The sequence below is a fragment of the Lissotriton helveticus genome, chromosome 11, assembly GCF_964261635.1.
Source record: "Lissotriton helveticus chromosome 11, aLisHel1.1, whole genome shotgun sequence".
Taxonomy (NCBI): Eukaryota; Metazoa; Chordata; class Amphibia; order Caudata; family Salamandridae; genus Lissotriton; species Lissotriton helveticus.
In genome coordinates, this window is record NC_136072.1 from 768,221,011 (window position 1) to 768,242,572 (window position 21,562).

The 21,562-nt window shown below is 43.2% G+C and overlaps 1 protein-coding gene across 1 annotated transcript; it reads right to left on the reverse strand.

The window, feature by feature from the left end:
• Nucleotides 1-783: 783 nt before the first annotated feature.
• On the reverse strand, nt 784-6,897 carry PCNA (proliferating cell nuclear antigen). The gene is made up of 6 exons (XM_078666642.1): nt 6,498-6,897; nt 5,341-5,438; nt 5,165-5,232; nt 2,425-2,619; nt 1,197-1,320; nt 784-1,045 (listed from the first exon to the last, which is right to left on the reverse strand). The coding sequence occupies exons 1-6, from the start codon at nt 6,716-6,718 to the stop codon at nt 966-968; spliced, it is 786 nt and encodes a 261-aa protein (XP_078522768.1). The 5' UTR covers nt 6,719-6,897; the 3' UTR covers nt 784-965.
• Between the last annotated feature and the right edge of the window lie 14,665 nt (nt 6,898-21,562).

A 21,562-nucleotide genomic window follows, 5' to 3' on the forward strand; every position in this document is an offset into this window, starting at 1 on the left:
GTTCAAAACGATGCACATTTAGATCTAGGCTCAGGGAAAGAAGTTGGTATCAATCCGGTTAGTATAACTGGCCTTCGACCCATTCCAAAACATTTATGTATGGCCATTCTGTGCTTTTTAAAACTCGCTCAGTGGTTCCATACCTTATAATGGTGTACCACGACTCCATAGCCAAGCTAAGTCGTGGCTTTGCCTTTCCAATGCCACAACACGTTCTTGAAACACTTGTTACTTTGCATGTCAGTTCAAAGCTGTATAGGATTGGTTGTACTTGAGTAGGTAGTCAGCTGATCAATGTACCACTACCATGATCGCTTTACAATTGTATGGTTTGGTCATTAACCGCATGCGTGCGGAAGGATTTCCGCCCCTACGCTGAGATATGCGAAACCGCATGTTTCATGACGAGCTGGGCTCGTCATCAGCGTAGCAGGAGGCTACCTCATGACGAGCCCAGCTCGTCATCAGCGAAGGGGTTAAGGCCGCTGCAAAGTGAGAAAGACTAATTAATAAAATCTTGGGCTGTTCCATCCAGTACTTAGCAGACTTGAAATAAAACCATGTTGAATTGCGTCACAGCAGTAACATTAAGGTTGTGTAGGCATCTGGTACCAATAATAGGGCACCCTGTGTCTAGGCACCTCAATGAGTAAACAAGTTAATAGCAGGCCAATGCCATGCGGACGGGCCTAGGAGGGAAAACCACAACACTATTGATCTTAACGGTCATGACTAAACTAGTAACTGGCAGAACTAACTAAATTTCCATTCAAGCAACAAAGCCAAGGAACACATATTTTATTGACTTGAAAGACTTATTACAAAAAGACTTGAAATATATACAGAGATATCTACAGATGTGCCCAGTAGTATAGTCAGTTGTTTTAAGACTACTGCAAACTGACACAAGAGCTTGTTGACAAGAGCTTTGTTGGCGAGATTACTTGTCCCGTGTCAGCAGAACCTTACGCTGCCTCTTCATCTTCTATCTTGGGCGCCAGGTAGTATTTTACATGCCCCATGTCTGCGATTTTGTACTCCACAACTGCAAAACACAAGTGTTTCATCAACAAAACTGCCAATTTAATACAACATAGCTAATTTAAATGTTTTATCAAACCACCCAAAATCTTGTTTCAGCATATAGTTTAACAATCACACGTTAAATGGGCATTAGTATCATAGCTGGCACTTACCAAGTGGGATATCAGCAGACATGCTGAGGATCACTTGACCACATAGGGGTGTGGCCTTAGTGAAGAAGTTCAGATACCGCAAAGCAAACGTCAGCTGAACTGGTTCATTCATTTCAATAGTAACCTGAAGAGGAGAAACGAACAGTGTCATACAGGAAAATTGCAGGTAAATAAAGTTGGTCCGAGGTGGGGTGTATATCACCCGATACCCAAACCACATCACCACGACTAAGAATGCAATGCCCAAATAGCCAACCTTTCTAAACCACCTTCTCAGAATCCACAGTTCATTTGTGGGCAAGGTATATGGTGCTCCCATGCCCATTGGTACCAAGAGTTAAGCACATTGTAAAGATCAGCATCAGAGAACCAACTGAAAGTTTGACCTTAGCCCTGCTAACCCATAATAGAGCACCAGCGATACATACACACACTGCATTCAAGTTCCTAGTGCACGGTATATGTGTACTCGGGGAATGACGAAGGCCAACCCGTGTCCTGCCGCACATGTGCCATTCCCCAGGCCTACAGTGTTACCCGACTGCAGAAGCAGTAACCCCGTAGTGTGACCTGTCAAAATTGCCACTTGAGGGGTGGGGTGATCTCGCTAAAAATAAGCTGGTCAGCCCTTGTAGGCTTTCTAGTCACACAGTATGGTATTAATGTGGGATATGTAGTAAAGGAATATTCCAGTGTCCATAAACAGAGGGCCCAAAAAGCTAATTTCTGTGTAGAACATGCAGGGCCTCTGCATTTTCCTTTTAACAGTGTAAAATACTGCTCAACAGGTTAGATGACCACCATGCCACACTTGGGGTGCACCTAAAAGGGATAACAGGATACAATGCAGTTTGTGTGTTATAGTCAGTCTGCTGAAGGAACCTTGCTTTTGTCCCACAAGACTTCTGGCTCCAAGTTTGTGGGACAAAAGCAAGGTTCCTTCAACAACCAGACGGACTATAACACACAAACTGCTTGACCACAATTTTACCTGACAGAATGGAACGCAAACATTGGAAGTAGAATATGTATCTAGCAAGCATACAATTCCACTGTAGGCATGGATCGAACAATTTGTTAAAAAAAATAAAAATAAAATCACATGGTCGTAAAGTACCATGGGCCTCTTCAGTATAACCAATTGTACTCTAGTTCGGATATACACCCAACTAATTAGCGCACACAAAGGATAAATGTTCATATGGTTAGACAAACTAAGTTTACTTACCGCTTCCTCCTCCTTGTCCACATTGGAGGTCTGCGACAGCTTAATGTTTCCAGTCCCCAGAGATCCGCTGGCAGAAAACTTCACCCCATCTTTAGCGCAGGAGATTACAACTGCATCACCAACCTGGCTGAGATCTCTGCAAATGCGCGCAAACTCTCCAGAGGGCATCTTTATGATACAGCTATACTCTTGTTCCTAATCAGCAAGGGAGAAACAAAAGCCACATAAGTGATGGAGCAGATTTCATCTGCAGTCAGGCATGGTTTTATTCTTTGTGCTACAGACAGACTGCATTTAAATTGCCACGCACATTTTGGTGCAAGTGGCCTTTTTAGCTTTGAAGATTAATAGAATGTGTTTCTCTTCCCAGGTCATCCCTTGTAATCTAAATGCACTATTCCTGTCTTAAAAGACGTTGACTTATTGCATATTTTGATAAACATTTTCAGTTAAAAACACCTCTTTTTATAATGTGTGAATTAACAAATGCACCAAACACTACACATGGGGCTAAATGCTTTTTTGCATGAAGAGCCATCTAAAACACTAAAGCAGGTTGCTGTGTGCGCTGTATTAACTGTGCTTTTAAAATTTACACTACATGCATAATAATGCTATGTTACACATTGCACATTTGTTTTGCATGTGGTCATAATTAAAAAAGCTGTTTTATACTAATAGCTTGGCAAGGTAAACATTTATAAGGGGTATTAGTATGAGAGAGGGAAACAGAATGGCTGATTTACATGAGAATAATATTCTGTTTGTCAGTTTTGTTTTTGGGCCTACAATTAAATGGCTGCCTGCGAATCCTGTGAAGGCTATGAGAAGAGCATGCACAGACACCAGCTTGACTCAAACAGCAGAAGAAGTCAAGGCCACTTTGAACATTGTGATTGTGCCAATGTACCAGCTAACTAAAGTATCCTTCTAGCCTGCGCTGTGGAAGCAAGAGAATTAGAACGAAACATTGTTCCTAGCAAATGTTGCAAATATATATAAAAATGTATTTACTCATGTATGCTTCTTTTGTTAAAACTGGTATAGTCAGGATTTTAGAATGAGTCAGGATTCTGAGACCTCTTGCTATCACAATCACATACAAGTGTTCCTGAACAATGAAACATTTGTGTAGTCTGCTAAGAATTAGAGTATAAATAATGACCTCTCTAGAGGCAGGGTTGGCTTCTTGCTCATTTTGGCTACTAGACTCATTAGGCTTCAGGGGGGCGTTCGAGCTCTTGAGAGAAGGAACAGATTAGACCAGACATTCTATGGGTTAGGTACGAGATAGTCATGGGTGCAGCCTTGGGCGTCCAAGGAGTCAGGTGGGGGTTACCTGGTGATTGTTTCCCCCCCAAAGTCCTGGCACGATTTTGGCACTGCATGCCATTCCTTTGAGGTCTTGTGAGGGGCGGGCTGTTTTGCTCTTTAGACAGAGACCATTCCTTTGAGGTCTTGTGAGGGGCGGGCTGTTTTGCTCTTTAGACAGAGGAGCAGAGAGTGCAGCTGATTAGGATAGAATTAGATGCTAAACTTTAAGTTTATGCTTTGATTAATTAGGTCTGAAAAGATTTGACTGATTAATTTCTCTTAATGGGAGATTTTTGCAGACTATTTAATTATTGATTAGCCTTGCAAGACTATTTTTCTTAGAAACTATAAAGAGTTTTGACGCCACATTTTCTTTCCTACATGTAATGCTTATATGCAGACTAATGTGTTCTGTATTAATGCTATTTTTCCTGTTTTCCAAATTCTGTAACCCGATTGATATTTTACTAATGAATAAAGGGTCAGAGAAAAATTAACTTTTGACTAGAAAATATAACCCTATAAATTATTATTGGCCTAAATATTAATTGCAGTTTTGACTTCATGATTTAAAATCTCCTGAAGATAATACATGGTGTGAAGGGCCCAACACCTTTTCAGCGGTAAAATAGAGGTAGCATGAGGGTTTTGCATTGAGAAATTACCAGAAGAAATTACCGCCCCGTCAAAAGCCACATAAGTAAACAACGGACCACTTGTATCGTGTGTTTAAAATACTACACAGCTTTGCCCATCATGGCAATTTGGTCTATGGCTGATCACACTGCCACCATCACCCGGAGGCCAAAAACACCAAACCATCACATTGTGTAGGGGCCTTTTCCATGCAACAGCCGCCAAGGAGGTATGTGTCATACAGGCAGAATGACTCCATGGGTGGAAAAGAACATGCGAGTAGCTTTACAATAGTTTCTAACAGAATATCATTAAAAAGACCATAAGCCAAAATACAACGCTGTATTAATAGGAAAGTGTATTATGTATTAAATAAAAAATATATATTCCCCAGAAGTTCAGACACCATGGATATGGCTATGGGGATCTCTCGAAAGTGAAGTGTGCCCATTACTGAGCAGGTAAATTAGCCTACCCTATTTGGATTAAAACAGGTGGCAGTCTAGAACAGCCAACGTACTCCTTGAGTAACTGTAAGGAGACGCCATTTATAAATGTGTATGCAATGCAGACCATTTGATGATAAACACTTCACTAGTCTGAACTAGTGTACAAAAGACTGATGTAAAAGTCTACTGTAAAGTACAAAAGACTGATGTAAACAGTCTACTGTAAAGAACCGGAAACCTGGGCCCGACAACCCTGTAACATTGGCCTACTTCAGTACCCAATGAGATTCTTAAAAGCAACGTGACAGATTCGTTTTTCTGCACTGGCAGAGATCACTTACAGGAATTCCGAGCTGTTCAACATCCAGGTCCATTAACTTCATCTCGTAATCGGACACCTTCTCTTGATCTATGAAAGAACATCAAATAAAATAAACCATTTGGTCTTCAATAAAACATAACGGTATCATTAGCTACGCCTATCCGAAAGTAGCATACGAGTTAAAGCGGTACTCACTTGGAGCTTCGAAAACCAGTGTCATGGTGTCTGCATTGTCCTCTGCTCTGAGGGTTATTACGTCGTCACCAGCTGCACACTTCAAGATTTTTGACATACTAAAAGAATAAAAATAAAAAAGTAAATTGTTGAATGATCTGTACCATCTACTAATCCTCCTAATGAAAGACGTAATGTATATAATCTTATGAACAAGCATGTGCTCGTAACCTGCGACCTCTTCCAGCGGCGTCCTGCGCGGGCTGCCCGCTGTATGTTTACCAAAAGTCCTTTGAGTCTCCGAAAACAGACCTAGCAATGAAAAACTAAACTGCTATTGTTGAGAATGTGTCTCGTCTTTTATTGAATCGGAACACTATGGGTAAAAATCAAACCCGATTATTGCTATTGGAGTCCGAATGTCGATTGCTTTTGCAAAAAATTCGTTTTTTAAACCCGGCACACGTACTTGTACTTTATAAATACAAGTACAAAGAAACGTACATAGCACGATTTAAATAATGTTAGAGGGTAAGAGAGTAAAGGAAACCACGGATGTAAAGAGGGTCAAGAGTAAAGGGGCCATGGCAACAACCCGCCAAGTACTTTCCCGCCAGGCAGCTTTGTTCAAGTTGGCGCCTAGATTACGTCACAATTGCGCCTGCTCTACTGCCGCCAAGGCGTCCAGTTTCATAATGGCAGAGGCAAGCCCGGGCAGAGCAAAAGGCGCATGCGCACTACTGGGGACTGCCTACCGAGAGGCTGACAACATTGCGCACTGTCCCAATAACATACATGCCAATAGACCTGATTCAGGCGGGAGACTACAGATATAGCATTTTCTACAATAGAAGTCAACGGGGAATTTTCATTCCCCCGATTTTTAATTTTAAATCTCGCACGTCGCTGTCTTAAAATGTTGGCATGTATGCATTAACTACCTCCTACCTCAAAGTTCTAAGTCTATTCTAATATTCAAAAACAAAAACCAATCCGCATTATGTGACTAGTGTTACACTTCACTAAATCAAGCTCTCAGACGAGCATATTGATTAGCTGGATTGGCGGATTTCTGCTAGATGCTGTAAAACCTGACCCCAAAGCATTACCACGGGCTTACTCCTGTATTTTGTAACTACACAATCTTATCACCAAGGCCCACGCCGCATCCTCCTCACCTGCTCATCTTGACCCCCACAGACTGGTTCCGGTCGCATCGATAGGTGTCGAAGCCCTCCGAGCGCATGGTGAGCTGCACCAGGGACACATGAGACGAGTCCATACTTTGCAGGCTGATGCCGCTAGAGCTAATGTCCCAACACGCCTCATCAATCAGGTCCTTCAGCGCCTCCAGCACCTTCTTCAGGATCGAGCCCTGGACCAAGCGAGCCTCAAACATGGTGGCGGTAGAATCGCACAGCAAAATAAACAAGGAAGCCGGGAGTGTGCTGCAGGGAGACGAATGGCGCGAGGCACAGAGAGCGGTTAAATCGGATAAGAAGCCTTGTAGTACCCACTTGCCTCGCGCCAAAAAGTGAGCTAGCGGGCCCGCGCAGAGCGTCTTTATTTGCGCGTGACGTTACCACACGCCCTCTAAGGGCCTGATTGGTCTCAATTCCCCATGACGTTGATTTCATCAGAGGAAGGCGTGGTTCTCTGTTCGCTACTTCTGACAGGAAGGTAAAGCGCGCCAAAAAGTGCTCAAAATCGCCATCCCCAGTTTTCTCTTTAATTCAGTTTTTCGCGCCTAGGCTTCTCCGCAGCCACCGAGTTACGACTGTTATATTTAAGTGATGGCCTATGACTGACTCATGAATTGCACCTTGCCGGCCCTTAAGGACGTGTATTAATATTTGCAAAGCAGAATTCGGGTTATTTAAAAAAAAAGAAATCGGGAGATATTTTCCCTATTTACTTGCATTGAAGTAGGGACACCTAAAAGCTCAAATAAAACTATTTGGCTTTAAAAATCGTGAATCTCCTGCCAGAATCTGGTCTAATCAGACCATCAAGCATATTGCAGCATGGACTAGGACATTTTTGCGGAATTATACTGAAGGAGCCGTGTTCCATGTTCTAGATCTGCTCTGGAACCTCGAGTCCATGGCTCTTTTTATCAGCATGAAAGTGTGGAGAGGAGAGAAATCGTTAGCCAACCAATCATTTCAGTTCTAATTTACCATATGACACCTAAGTATCACAAACTCCCAATTAAGTTTAGTTAGTTTATTACAACCTCAAGAACTACTGAATATACAGGCACCTCAAGGTGAGGGTGTAGAATCCGAACTAATACAAAGCCAAATCTACGGATGAAGGTAAGGCGGTGCAAAATGCACAGAATGATTAGTTTGAGAATCGGTATACAAAAGATGACTGAGCAGACCAATGTTTCTTCTCCTTCATTGGAAGTTAATGTGTATAAAGCTTTAATCTGTCCCTACACTATCACTAGCGTGACATCCATACGTAGCATTTTGATGAGGGGAACAATGACCAGAAAGGGCTATAATGCAAGCAATATTTCAGCTTGTATTGGAAGCCAGAGGAGTGAGAGATGCGAATACCTACTGCCAGTACATAGGTGCCTGACTCAACTTTGTGGGATTGTTAGGATCTGGGACTGCTTTAGAGTAGGGTTGTCACCTTTTACGAAATAGCCAGGTCTTCACTGCATCCCTGAATCTGAGGTGGTTTTGATTGTTTCTTGTCTTTTTTAGGAATGAGTTTAAAAAAAATCTTTGTAGACAAAGAAGAAAGTTTTGTCACTGTGTACCTTCTTGAAGGAAAGGACGGAGAGTTGGGTTGCCAGTTTTGAGGCCACCATTCTAGTCTGTGTGCATTACTGACGCTTTGTTTAGATTCCCCTGTGGGTGATCAAAAGTACTTTGAAAGAGGCACATCTGACCAGGTATTTTGAGAGCAGTAGTAAAGTGGTCTCCGAAGTAGAGGTGAACTAATGATCTTGCTGCTTTTTTGCAGTCTTATGAGTAGTGGAATGGTGCACCCATTTTCTACCTGTAAGCATCTTGGTTTCAAATAAGTTGTTTCAGGTAATTTATTAGCATTCAGTGGTCCATGGCTTATATGTAATGGTCTATGCCACATCACTCTAGGTTTTCCAGCTTGAGGATTATCTAGATGTTATCTGTGTTGCTGTAATAGTTTACATTACAGGATTTGATGAAGCCTGTTAATGGGCTGAGGTAATCGTTCAAGAGGAGTTGCAAGATAATTGAACCTTGCAGCATTTCTGAGTTAGTGGGGAATAAATTCCCGGAGTATGGTAGACGCAAGATGAGGCTTTATCTGCCAGAAAGCTAGGAAGATATACAGTCTAAAATGATTACTTGCAAGATCTCATAGCCCTATAGTAGGTTGGAGCGACAGACTATATCAAAGATGGCAGATAGGCCCAGAGGCAGTATGTGGCAACTCCACTTATATCAGCTGTGATTTTCAAGTGGATATGGGGGTGTAATGTGACCACCCTGCCAGAATGGAAGTAAGTGTGAGAATTAGAGAGAGAGGAAGTCGGACATTTAATTGAAAGCAGCTCTTTCTTCCAGTTTTCACTCAAGTGCACTAGTGACGTTTTACTAGTAGTTTGCAAACTAAACTCGATTAAGGTTCATCTTTTGTATAATTGGCTTTGTATAAGAGGTATTGAGAGGAAGATGTCTGAGTTTCAGAGTAATGGTTCAGGCCTGGATAAGAGTGTTAGTGGAAAGCTGGATGTCAATTGAGGTGTACAAGTTTCTGACGGGGGGATATCGGGGTGGCTGGTATTGAGAAGTTACTAGAACTGGGTGGGGAGGAGTTATTGTCCACCAGCACAGATTGTCTTGTGCTTTGTGAACTGAGGATGAAGGTCACTGGGAGACTTATGTCTGAGGTAATGTTCCAGGATATACGTTATCACGCAAGCCAGTCTGGTAACTGTGCAGGCTAGGTTGCAGAATTTGTCATTGCAGTTATTTGACTTCTCCAATTTAGTTTTGCTTTCCTTCTTTTGCATTTATATATTGTATTGAGCCACAGTATCTTTGGTATGTGTTTTAGGAATGAGTAGGTCTTGAGTGGTTTCTGTTGGAGCCATTCAACCTGCTCACCCACTTTCTCTCTCTCTCTCTTCCTGTGGGCTCACTGCACACTCAGCCCTCTCTCTCCTTTATCTACCTTTCCCTTAGTGCCTTCATCCTGCTCACCTACTATACCCTGTGAACAAGACGTGCACATGGTGCACACAAATCCAAGACGAGCCTTCCACTCTACCTTACCAAAAGCATATTGGAGCCACTTCAAAAACAAGCTCTATTTTAAAATAAATACAAACAAAAAACATTCTCACTAGTCATGGCGTTGACTCCCGGTCATCTCAAATGGAAAGATTCCCTTCAATCCTAATGTAAGGTGAGGGTGGATTATCTAAAGCGCTCAACATGTATTGAATGTTTTCCCTTACAAGACACTTTATTACATTACATTACTTATTCTAAAGGGGTGGCTAGCATTGCACCTGTGCCTAATACCTACACCTGCCCACAGACCCTCTCGAACCTGCGAATAGGGCCGAGAGTGAGAGGTGTGTGGAAAGAGTGGAATTACTGATCTCTGGTACAGTAGCCTGGCATTAGAGAAACGCCCATATCTGTATGCTGTAGTATTACATTTTCTGTGTGTATTAAAGAACTTTCTTTTTAACAAAGACAAGCACTGGGTTGAAAATTCAAACTACTGTGCTGCTGGGTGATTGTTGGGTACTGAGTTTGAATCCCCCATCCCCACTGCAGTAATCATGCAGACAAGGTAGTGGTTATTCTTCTTTATTGAAGTTATCAGGCACAGCAGTAAAAAGGGTGCATGCAGCAGTAGCAGGGAAAACACAGAATTGATCACATACATTCCATGTTCTAACACTTGTACTAATTCCATATGACCTACTTACACTCTACATTCTACACATTCTACTATACAACTAAATGCCCAGTTACTACACATCCCCCATCCTTAAAAAACAAAAACAAAAGAGAAAAAGAAATTACACAATAGCATGTAGCCCTAAAACTGGAAGCAAGAAAAACTGAACACTTAACCCAAGAGGTGCACATTTAATCACACACTAAATCTTGCAAAGTCTTTGGCGTCTTAATGCGCTTTTACATCTACTAGCTCTTTCTTCTATTTCAACTTTCCCAAGTAATTCATAATCACACATGGGTGATGATACGTCTTGACCCTCACACTCACGAACACCGCCCAAATCCGGTTCAACCCCAAGATCACCTGATTTCATCTCCGTACAAGGCAAAGGAGAGGACCCAGTGGGAAAGAATCAATCCACCAGTAATCGCCTCATGCTGTCGTGCTAAGGCAATACGATTCAAATGGTGAACGCTACCATCATCCAGCATCACAGTGTTCTGCATGACCTTAGTGACAGTCGTGGGTTCAGAAAATCACCAATGTAACTTCCCAACTTTTTTTCCACTTTTTACTCTGACAAGTTGTGCAACTTCCAAACACACTTCTCTAGTACCATGCTAAGCGTCAAAATAAGCTTTGTTTTTGCTTTGAGAGTTTGCAATACACTCCCTAACTTGATTACTGTCCCACACATACCTCCTACTCCTACCCATTCATCCAGGAATAATCTTGCAGTATGGAACCTTATGGAAAAAGGGCTTTCACCAACCGTGTCATTGACAGTGATTCTATAAGACCAAATCAACTTGTCCAACTTGTCATCCCAATCTTTATTTCCTTTGCTAGCTAACTGTAACACCCCTTTGACCACTCTATTGACTCTCTAAACTACAGAGTTACCTCTCAGGTGGTACACAGCTGTAAACCTTTTCTCAATGCCAATCAAATCCATAAATCTTTTCATAACAGCTGATTTAAATCGCACACCATTGTCTGTAAGGATAGAAGCAGGAAAGCCTTCTCTAATGAAACATTTTTCAAGAAATTTAGTAACTGAGGATGTGTCAACTTTCTCAATAACTTCCACCTCAATCCATGTAGAGAATAAGTTCACCAACACCAAAAAGTACTTACTACAACCATCCTGCCAAACCATAGGTCCCATGATATCCAGGGCACCATCTTCCCAAGGAAATTTAGGACAACCTAAAGAAGACATGGGAGGATTGAATGTTTTCTGAGTGTTGTTAGAGCGCACACAACACACATAACCACACACAAATCTTTCGATCTCCAAATCCACTCTAGGCCACCAATACAATGCTTTAATGTTCCTCTTGGTCCTGGACACACCCGGGTGTCCTTCATGTCCAATGCAAATAATTTTTTGTCGCATACCATTGGAAGGAATGATTTTCTCACCTTTACAAACAAATTCACCATCTAGACTTAACTCGTCCCTTACTTCCCAGAACACCCTAAACTCTGGATTACTCTTGCAGTCACAAGACCATCCATTGGTGACTCTATCCTTCACTGCACATATGGTTTCATCCTTCACAGATTCCTGCATCCATTCGCAAACTGCAAGAATCTGAGAAAATGCTGGCAACACAATAATCATTCGATGGATCCTGATCCATTTCTTTCAGGGGTAGAGACAATCTACTGAGAAAATCAGCAATGACGTTCTTAATGCCAGGAACATACTGCAATTCATAAATAAAATCTTGCAGCCTCATGCATAATCTAGCGATTCTAGCAGAGGCTCTGCATAAACTCTCCGTGGTAAGTATTTTGGTTATGGGTTTGTGATCAGAACAAAGAACAAACTTTTTCCCCCAAATGAACTTCTGGAAATTTTCCATGGCCCATACGCAAGCTAAAGTCTCCTGCTCAATCACGGAGTACTTCTCCGTTGGGGATAAAGAGCATGAAGCAAAGGCCACAACTATTGCTTTACCGTGCTCTGCCACTTGTGACCACACACCACCCAAACCTGTACCACTTGCATCAGTGGTGACAAAAGTATCAGCACTTGGGTCAAAACCTTGTAACGTGGGAGCATTAGCAATAGCAATCTTGATTTCTCTAAAGGCATTCTGACAAGCATCACTCCACACAAAAGCAGTTTGTTCTACATCAATTGACATATTTCATATGTTTTCTGAGAAAAATGATTGACAAATGTAGAATAAAATTTGGCTAAACTCAGAAAAGACCTGAGTTTCCTCTTTGGATTTAGGTGCAAGAGCGTTAAGAATGGCATCAACCAGTTTAGTTTTTCGTTTGATGCCACTGTCGCTAATTTCATGCCCCAAATAAGTGACAGATTTTTCAGCAAACTTACACTTGCTGCCTTCAGCCGCCAACCCATGATCCCTCAAAATCATGAGAACTCCCTGAGAGTTGCACCATGGTAAGTTTTGTTATTTCCCATAATTAAGATGTCATCCTGAAAGAAGACAACTTCAGGAATATGACTGAACAATATTGACATTAACCTTTGAAATACTCCCACAGCAGATGCCAAACCAAACGGCATACGTTTAAACCTATAGCACCCAAAGAGTGTGCAAAACGTAGTGAAATGTCTACTCTCGGTATGTAAAACCACTTGATGGTATGCTGCAAATAAATCCAAAGTGGGAAACCACTTGGCATTCCGGGTCAAAGACAACATTTCGTCAATTCTAGGCAGGGGAGATTGATGTACCAGGATGTTGTTATTTAGATACATCAAGTTCACACGTAAGTGGGCCTTACCATGGGACTTGTGGGAAACGACCAACGGAGAAACCCACTCTGATGCTTCCACAGGTTCGATAACAATTGCTTTCAATAACATTTCTAGCTCAGCTTTGACCTCATCCCTAACAATGAAGAGAATATTACGTGCTTTGTGTACTTTAGGAACAGCTCCTTACTTCGATCGTAATTGATGAGTAAAGCCTTTCAGTTTACCCATGTTACCTGCAAAAAAAGTGGGAAACTTTTGTAGTACCCATTTTTTTTTTTTTTTACTTTTTATTGTATAGAACAAAAAGAAACAACACATCAAACATACAATCAAGGCAATACAGTAATAATAAAGCCATTAGGTCTGCGCTCAAGGAGGACGGGAGATACATAATCACAGGAGAAAAGATTATTTGAATACAGAGGAGGGGAGGGAGCCAAAGGTAGAATTGCAAATGTACCGCACAATATACCACAGCTAGAAGGAATGTAGGTCAGGGCGACTGGGGAGGACTAGGAATAGCAGTGAGTGGGGGCGTACAGATATCTCCACGGTATGAGTTCTACGGGTGCCAAATCTTCCCCCATTTTTTGGGCCTGCCTCTTGCCATATACACTGTCTTCTCTCTGAACATGCACCAGTCCAGACTCTCCTTCCAAGCAGTCACTGTAGGCGGCCTCGGGGACCCCCATAACTGTGCAATGTCCCTCTTAGCAACCATATTGGCCAGAGTCACCCACCGAAGCTGCGACACGTCATAATCATTCGGACCCCACACATTCAATAAACATTGACGGGCTTCCGGCATCATCACAACACCCGTTACTTAATCCATCACCTCATGTATACGTTTTCAAAATCGCACCACCTCAGGGCATTCCCATATGATATGGAGATAGGTGCCAAGGAGACCACACCCACGCCTACACATGCCATCCGTGGAATAGCCCATATGGATCAGACGGGGACCGGTGACATAGATTCTGTGGAGGATCTTGAGTTGGACCAGACGGAGGCGGGCCGGAATCGCCACCTCCCTGGGAGAGGAGATCGCTGACTGCCAGTCCTCATCATCCAGTTCAATACCATCAGCAATCCAGGCTTCACGAAGGCGATCGAGCAGACTCGATCGGTCATTAATCATTTTCTTATAGAACAGCGAGATAGTACTGTCTGGCACATAACCGTCTAGTATACGATCTTCGAGGGGGGAGGAATCCGGAATATCACTACCCACTGGCAACAAAGAGTTCAGAGCATGGCGCACCTGGACATAACGAAATCTTTCCCTGTCACTCAGCTTATACTCTGTTTGCAGATCCGAGAAGGTCTTCACCCCTCCTTTAACCCAGAGATCACGCACTTTACTAATACCGATCGTGTCCCATTTATCAAATCCCTTCGTCTTCCATAGGCCACCCAACTTCGCAGAGGCATAGAGCGGAGTTGCACCAGTTAATTTATCACTCCAGCCCATAGCCGCCGTTGCGCTATGCCATACCCGCACGGCTATAGCGGTAGGTCCAGAGAGTAGTGAACGGGAGGGTCCCGAATAAAGCGCCCTGTAGTAATCACCACCCGGCAGCAGCCACTTATCCATTTCAAATGCTGGATTCAACGCCGGGCCATACATCCCGTGGTTGATGGCAGCAAGGTGGGAGGCCCAATAATACCTACGAATATTCGGGAGCGCTATACCGCCATCATACCAGGGAAGTGTCAATTGTGGAAGAGCGATGCGTGAACGTCCGTCCCATATTAATTGCCTCTGCAACGATTCTACTTCCCGAAAATATTTTGACGGGATGACATCAAAACTATTCTGAAGTGCGTATAGGAACCGCGGTAAGGACATCATTTTAAAAAGGGCCGCACGCCCCAGGGGAGATAGTGGTAATTTACGCCAACGCGCCACATCGGAGCGCAACCTCTGGAGTGGGGGGAGTAAATTACGTTCATAGCGAACCGCCGGATCCAACGAGATAAACACACCCAAGTACTTAAAGCCAGACTGCGACAACTGGATGGGACAGCCCCGTGGCAAACAAGGGACATCCCCCGCAAGTACATAAACGTAGGATTTCGACCAATTAATGATAAGGCCCGAGTTCTTCCCGAAGGAGTTAAGTACGTCAAACAATACGTTGAGCGATTTTTGGGGAGATGTAAGGTATAATAAAATATCATCCGCGTATAAGGAAATGCGATCTTCGAATTCCGGCGTCCAGCGTATACCTTTAATCGAAGGTCCCCACCGTAGCCAAGCGGCAAGTGGCACCAGCGCCAAAGCAAAGAGGAGCGGGGACAACGGACAACCCTGCCGCGTTCCCCTCCCAAGAGTAAAAGGCACGGAGACACGGCCATTAACCACCACCTGTGCCAGTGGCGTTTCATACAGGAGTTTGACCCAACCAATAAAACCAGCGCCGAATCCAAATTTGGCGAGTACCATCCAAAGATAAGACCATTCGATTGTATCAAAGGCCATCGTGGCGTCCAAGGACGCCAAGATGGCCGGTTCACGCAGCGTCGGGGCTCTCGCGAGAACACCATGCAAACGTCGCAGATTTAATGCCGTGTTACGGTGCGGGATAAAACCCGATTGATCCGGATGAATCAGGTCGCTAATAACCGTAATCAAACGATTAGCAAGCAGTTTGGCGAGGATCTTGGGCTCCGCATTCAAGAGCGAAATAGGTCTATAAGACGAGCAGCGATCCTGTGGTTTACCCTCCTTATGGATCACCACAATAGTCGCAAGACGCTGATCTCTGGGGAGGGAGCCACTGTTTCGCGCAGCCAAAAACATATCACGGAGCTAGGAGGCAAGAGTATCAGGGCGTAATTTATACAGTTCAACAGGAAGGCCATTGGGACCCAGAGCCTTGCCGGAACGAATGGAGCGTAGCGCGAGAGCCACCTCATCCACCGAGGGCGTGGCATCCAAACAGTCACGATCCGATTCCGACAAACATGGAAGTGTTATATCTCGAAGCAACAACTGCGAATCCTCCTCGGGCCTGTCGGACACAGAGGTATAGACCTCTCAAAAATAATCAGCAAAGCATGCAACAATTTCAACAGGGTCCGTTACACGCACACCACCACATGTCTCAATCACCGGAACCACTCGACTCGCTCTCTCCCTTCTGTCAAGCCAGGCAATCAATTTTCCTGCTTTATCACCCACATCATATAGCCGTCCCTGCTGTTCCCTACTCATCGTCTTTGCCGCATCAGTAACCAAAGTTTTATATTCTAATTGTTTAAGGCGGAGGACATGTAATGTTTCTCGAGACACCCCCCGTTCCAATGCAGTCTCCAGGTCCGTGATTTCAGTCTCGAGCTGAACAATTGCCTCATTCTTACATTTCTTAGCACACCCCACCAAAGACAATGCCTGTCCCCTGATCACAGTCTTAAAAGCTTCCCATAACGAAACAGGCGAGGATACAGAACCAGCATTCTCAATAAAATACAGATCAAATGATTTAATCAATTCAGTGCGAGTCTTAGGGTTAAGAAGATACCAGGGGTTAATCGGGGCTACCCTCCCTTCGGCGCCAATGCTAAGATTAAAATGAAACCAAATAGGGGAATGGTCTGATATACCCCGGGCCAAGTGTCTAATCTCTCCAATCGAAGGGGACAGGGCAGCTGGTATCAGGATATAATCCAATCTAGAAAGACTACCATGAGCTCCCGAATGGAAAGTAAACTGTGTTTGCTCTGGATGCATTAGTCTCCAACAATCTACAAGTCCCAATGTTTCCAGGAAGTCACCCAACCAGGCTTGCGCAGCAGGAAGATCTCGGGGCGGATATCGGTCTATTCTGCCAGAAATGACGGAGTTAAAATCACCACCCAATATCAAAACACCCTCCGGGAGACCCAGAACCATCCGCCCCAAGTCCGTAAATGTCGTGGATTGTAAGCCCGGGGGGACATACACCAACAAAATTGGTTTTCCCTCTAGTACCCATTTCTTGGTATCCTCACTGTTGCACAAAATAAGTACTTGCTCCTTGCTTTTGGGATCAGGATAATGTTTAAACCTTTCTGTTCTTTCCATCATAATACCGATGGCCCCTCTTTGGCAATGTACAATCTACCAGTAGAATGTCTTTCCTTGAAATGGAAAACCAGAACTCTGAAGCCTAAGAGATCGATTTCCTCACCTGTGTAACTCTCAGGAGAAATGTAATTGGGTTCTAGCCAAATGGCAATATTGCTTGTGAAAAACCTCTCCCATACATCTTGAGAAATTATTGTGTTCGGGGACCCTGAATCAGCAGCAGTCTGATTTGAAATTCCCTCTAAGGAAACTTGACACATGGGTTAGGAAGAGGAACGGTCAGAAATATTCAATACAACCTTTTTCTTTTGATTACATTGTGTTTGCACCTCTTCATTACTGGAGCTAGAATAACTGTCTTGCTCCCCTTCTTGTACACACCCGATTTTACTTTTAGGTTTCTTCTTAGATTTCCTTTTGCAAACTCTGGCAAAGTGTCCAATAATGCCACATTCAAGTCACTTTGCAGACTTTGCAGAACTTTTATCATAATTAGCTGAGTGATATTGACTACCACACCTGAAACAAATTAGATTGCCTTTTCTTTTAGGTTTAAAATGTTCACTTTTCTTATTTTCAACCTTATAGTCACAGCTACCTTTGTGATTTGCTTTACTCTCAGAAATGTTTCCAACAACCTCAGTATCTTTCTTGTCATGAGAAAGATTGGATTTGTACAACGTTCAGACAACTCTGCTTTTAGGGCGAGCCCTCGTGATGCACTGCGAAGCAGTGCTCGCATAGGCGAGCCGTTTTGTAGGGGTTTTCAAAATGGACCTGGAAATTCCACACAGCTCGTGCGTGTTATTTCCTAGGTCCATTTTGATTGGGCTTTGAGTGTGTGTTGTTTTTAAACAGAACACGCAATAGGCCATAGGCAGTCGCGTAGGTCCGCCCATGGCCTATTGGTGTCTGTTACGCGCACCAAAGCCCATATGTCTTTAATTATCGTGCCGACATGGGTACGATAATTGAAGACATATGCCTGCAGTGGCGCTCGCGCGCACCACTCACGGTTTTTTTTTCACTATAGCTATTGCGAAAGCGATCGCTTTCAGTGCTGCTTTTTTTCTTCTTCTAGTTTCACCATGGCGACAATATCTTAAAGGCATCCCTTACCTTCCACCAATAACCTGTCTTGCATTGCATTGTCTTGTTTTTGGTGTACATAACAACTTGGTCCCAAATGAATTCATCATGTAATTGCGCAACTCTGCCTTTGCTTGCTAATTTTTTTTGAGCTGAAACATATTCCTCAACACTTTCATGCTTTTCTTGTTTCCTCTGAAAGAAAGCATGTCTATTCACAGCTGTGCAACAGCGGGAGAAAAGTGGTCATCAAGATCCAAGATTGCTGCTTTAAATACATCCATATCCCCACCCACTCTTTCTTGCTTTTTCAATTCATTATACATGCGTAAACCTTTGGGACCAAAGGAATACATAAGAATTCTTTTTTTCCTTTCTGGAGAGAAATTCCCACTAATATCTTCAAGATTGGCAATATATTTAAGAAAGTACTCTTTCTAGTCATTCCATGAAACTAGCGGTTCTCCAGGAGTGGGTGAAAATTCCTTTGGATAATTAATATGCATAGCAGATCCACTAGAATCACCCATGGCTGTGATTGTCTGTGCTGTAGACATGGCCAAAAGGAACAGTACCCTTGATGCACAAAACTAAAAATAAAAATGTCACAGTGTGGTGTAATAAATGTCTCTACCAGAAATAACAATCCCTTCATGAACAAGTGTCACTGGCTTGGCAATGTAAATCCACCTGTGATGAAATAAATCTCTTTGCCATCAGTAATAAGTTAGCCAAAAGCAGCTGTGAAATAGCATGTAGAAAAACAACAAAAGAATAATGTCACTGCTCGGAACTGATGGAGAACGGAAAAGCGCTGCAAAATACCCTTGCAAGTAGAAAAAATAAATGACACAGTACTGTGAATTTGTAAAATATATCCTCTCTTTTTTTTTTTTTAGCACATCCAGCATGAACAAACCCTGGTGATAAGCCGAGTCCTGTAGCCTTGGAAAATACTTACTGATGCAACCAAAATGGCTGCTGTGCATGAACATTCAACGCGCTGACGTCAGCTGCCCTCTGCAACGTCCGCAACGTGCCGTGGAGCTCAGGAGCGTTTCCGTCACAAGCTGCGATGTGGAGAGCCATGGAAACAGAGTTGCGGAGCGCACAGGGACTGCTGGATTTGAAAATCCCTAAGGAGGCAGTTTGAGAATAAGTGCTGGTAAGGCCTGGACAATGTGGCGCTGCACCGCCGATCTCTCTCTGGCCACTGTCCCCCGCATCCACAGAACCACCTCCGGAGGCAGGTACTTCTCCTACCGCGCCGCCAAGACATGGAACTCCCTCCCTCTCCTCCTACGGCAGACAGAAGATTCTCAGACTTTCAGAAGACTACTCAAGACCTGGCTCTTCGACAACTAGCTGCAGCCCCCTCCCCCTCCCAGCGCCTTGAGACCCTCGCAGGTATGTAGCGCGCTTTATAAATTGCCTGATTGATTGATTGATTGACTTACCTTACAGAAGAAAACACAGTCTTGGGTCTCTCGATGTTGCACATCTCTGTTAATGCGTACCGTGGCACATCCTAGACGTTATAGTATTGTGCCATTGGTTTATCTTAAAAAATCCCAGAGTCTAGTAGAGAAGAAAAAAATAAAACTGCCCCAATTTCCAGGTTCCAGGTTCCACAAGTTCTCCAGCCTGTCGCCAAAATTCATGTAGTAACCATGCAGACAATGTAGTGGTTAATTGTCTTTATTGAAGTTATCAGGTACAACAGTAAAAAGGGTGCATGCAGCAGTAAGCAGGGAAAACACAGAATCGATCACATACATTCCAAGTTCTAACATTTCTACTAATTCCATATGACCTACTAACACTCTACATTCTAAACATTATACAATACAACTAAAGGCCCAGTTACTACACCCACACTACCTCCCAGAGAAGCTTGTGACCTTTCGCCACCTCTAACACTAAGATTCAACTGCTGAAGGGGTTAAACTTGGCTCAGCTTTTAAAAGCATAGTAGAATGGACCCTATAATGTCAGAGGCAAAGAATCCAAGCCAAACGGCTGAGGCTCAGTAGCCCCGCTTTCCAAATAGCTGCCTGAATGGGGTCTTTTAGGACACTCACAACTTTTGACCAATCAACGGATGAAGTCAGCACAATCAACAGGTGAGCAGGGCGAAAGCACGTCTCTCAAAGCTCTTTATTTCTGTTGATCATATAATGCCTGGTGACAGCTTCAAAATATTGTACTTTTAATTGTGTTCAAAATGAACTAGCTGAGCAGAAGAGAAACCTTTCAAGTCAGAAAAAACTAATATAATAGAATCACTGATCATACTGTAACAGACAAAGTTCCAGCATCTCCACAGCCACTTATGCACTGCAGTGGCCCACAAATGCCTTGCACTCGAACAGGACATTTTGTGCCAAATTCTCATTTTCGCTAAAACAGAGTAAGGTGCTTTCACCCAGGGTTTCTTTGAAGCCCCCATCCTTTAATATGGACTCTGCAACCTCCAGGTAGGAATCGCCGATTGATGCATACTACATCTAGGTAAACTATTAAAAGATTATAATCTGATAATATCCTTCCCAGAAAAAACAGCTACCTCTGAGTAGCTCACCTGTATACAGCCCATAGTATTAAATTAGAAAGCTTTTGCTTGGTTGAATTAATATACATATAAAAATGGAGATTATACAACACTAATAATATTAGTAGCTCTCAGTGCTTTTCATTCAACATAATTAGCTCTCAGTACATAAAAGGTTGGAGACCCCTAAGGTGAAATCATGTCTCGCTTTTCAGCAGAGCACAGCATATGATCCAGACGGGCATGCAAATCTTAAACAGGTGATTAAAAAGAGTACTCCTGGGCCATCGCCTGCTGCAGTTTCGTGGGAAATATTAGTTCAACATTTTAATCCAAATTCTTTTTACAAACCAATACTCCAAAACATTCTCTGTGACCATGTGCATTGTACCTCCAAGGCCCAAACAACACATGAATGCAGAACCAGGCATAACAGGAGGGCATACATTCCCATATATTCTCTGGCAGTTACTCTGCAGGTACCGCCTGTCATCGCAGCTTAAATTATGATCCCCTCTAGAATGTGGGATCTATTAGTTCTCAGCCAGTGATTCAAAAATGTTCTCGCCCTTACCATTGTTGTAATAGTCAATGGGGGGGTGGGGAGGGGGGCATGAGACATGTTCAATGTAACATTCATAACATAGTTGAATTTCCTCCCAGAAGCAACCGCGGCTGTGACAACCATGCAAGTTATTCAGACAGCAAAGAGTAGAAAGTTGCCTGCTTCACATGCTCCTCAGGAAAATGTCCATACCATTTAGTTTCCCTTTAACCAAGACACATTAGCCCTCCTTATTAATTTGTATATCTGAAAAGTACAACGGTTTCTATGTTAGGTCCACAGCAGGGATTCTCTAGC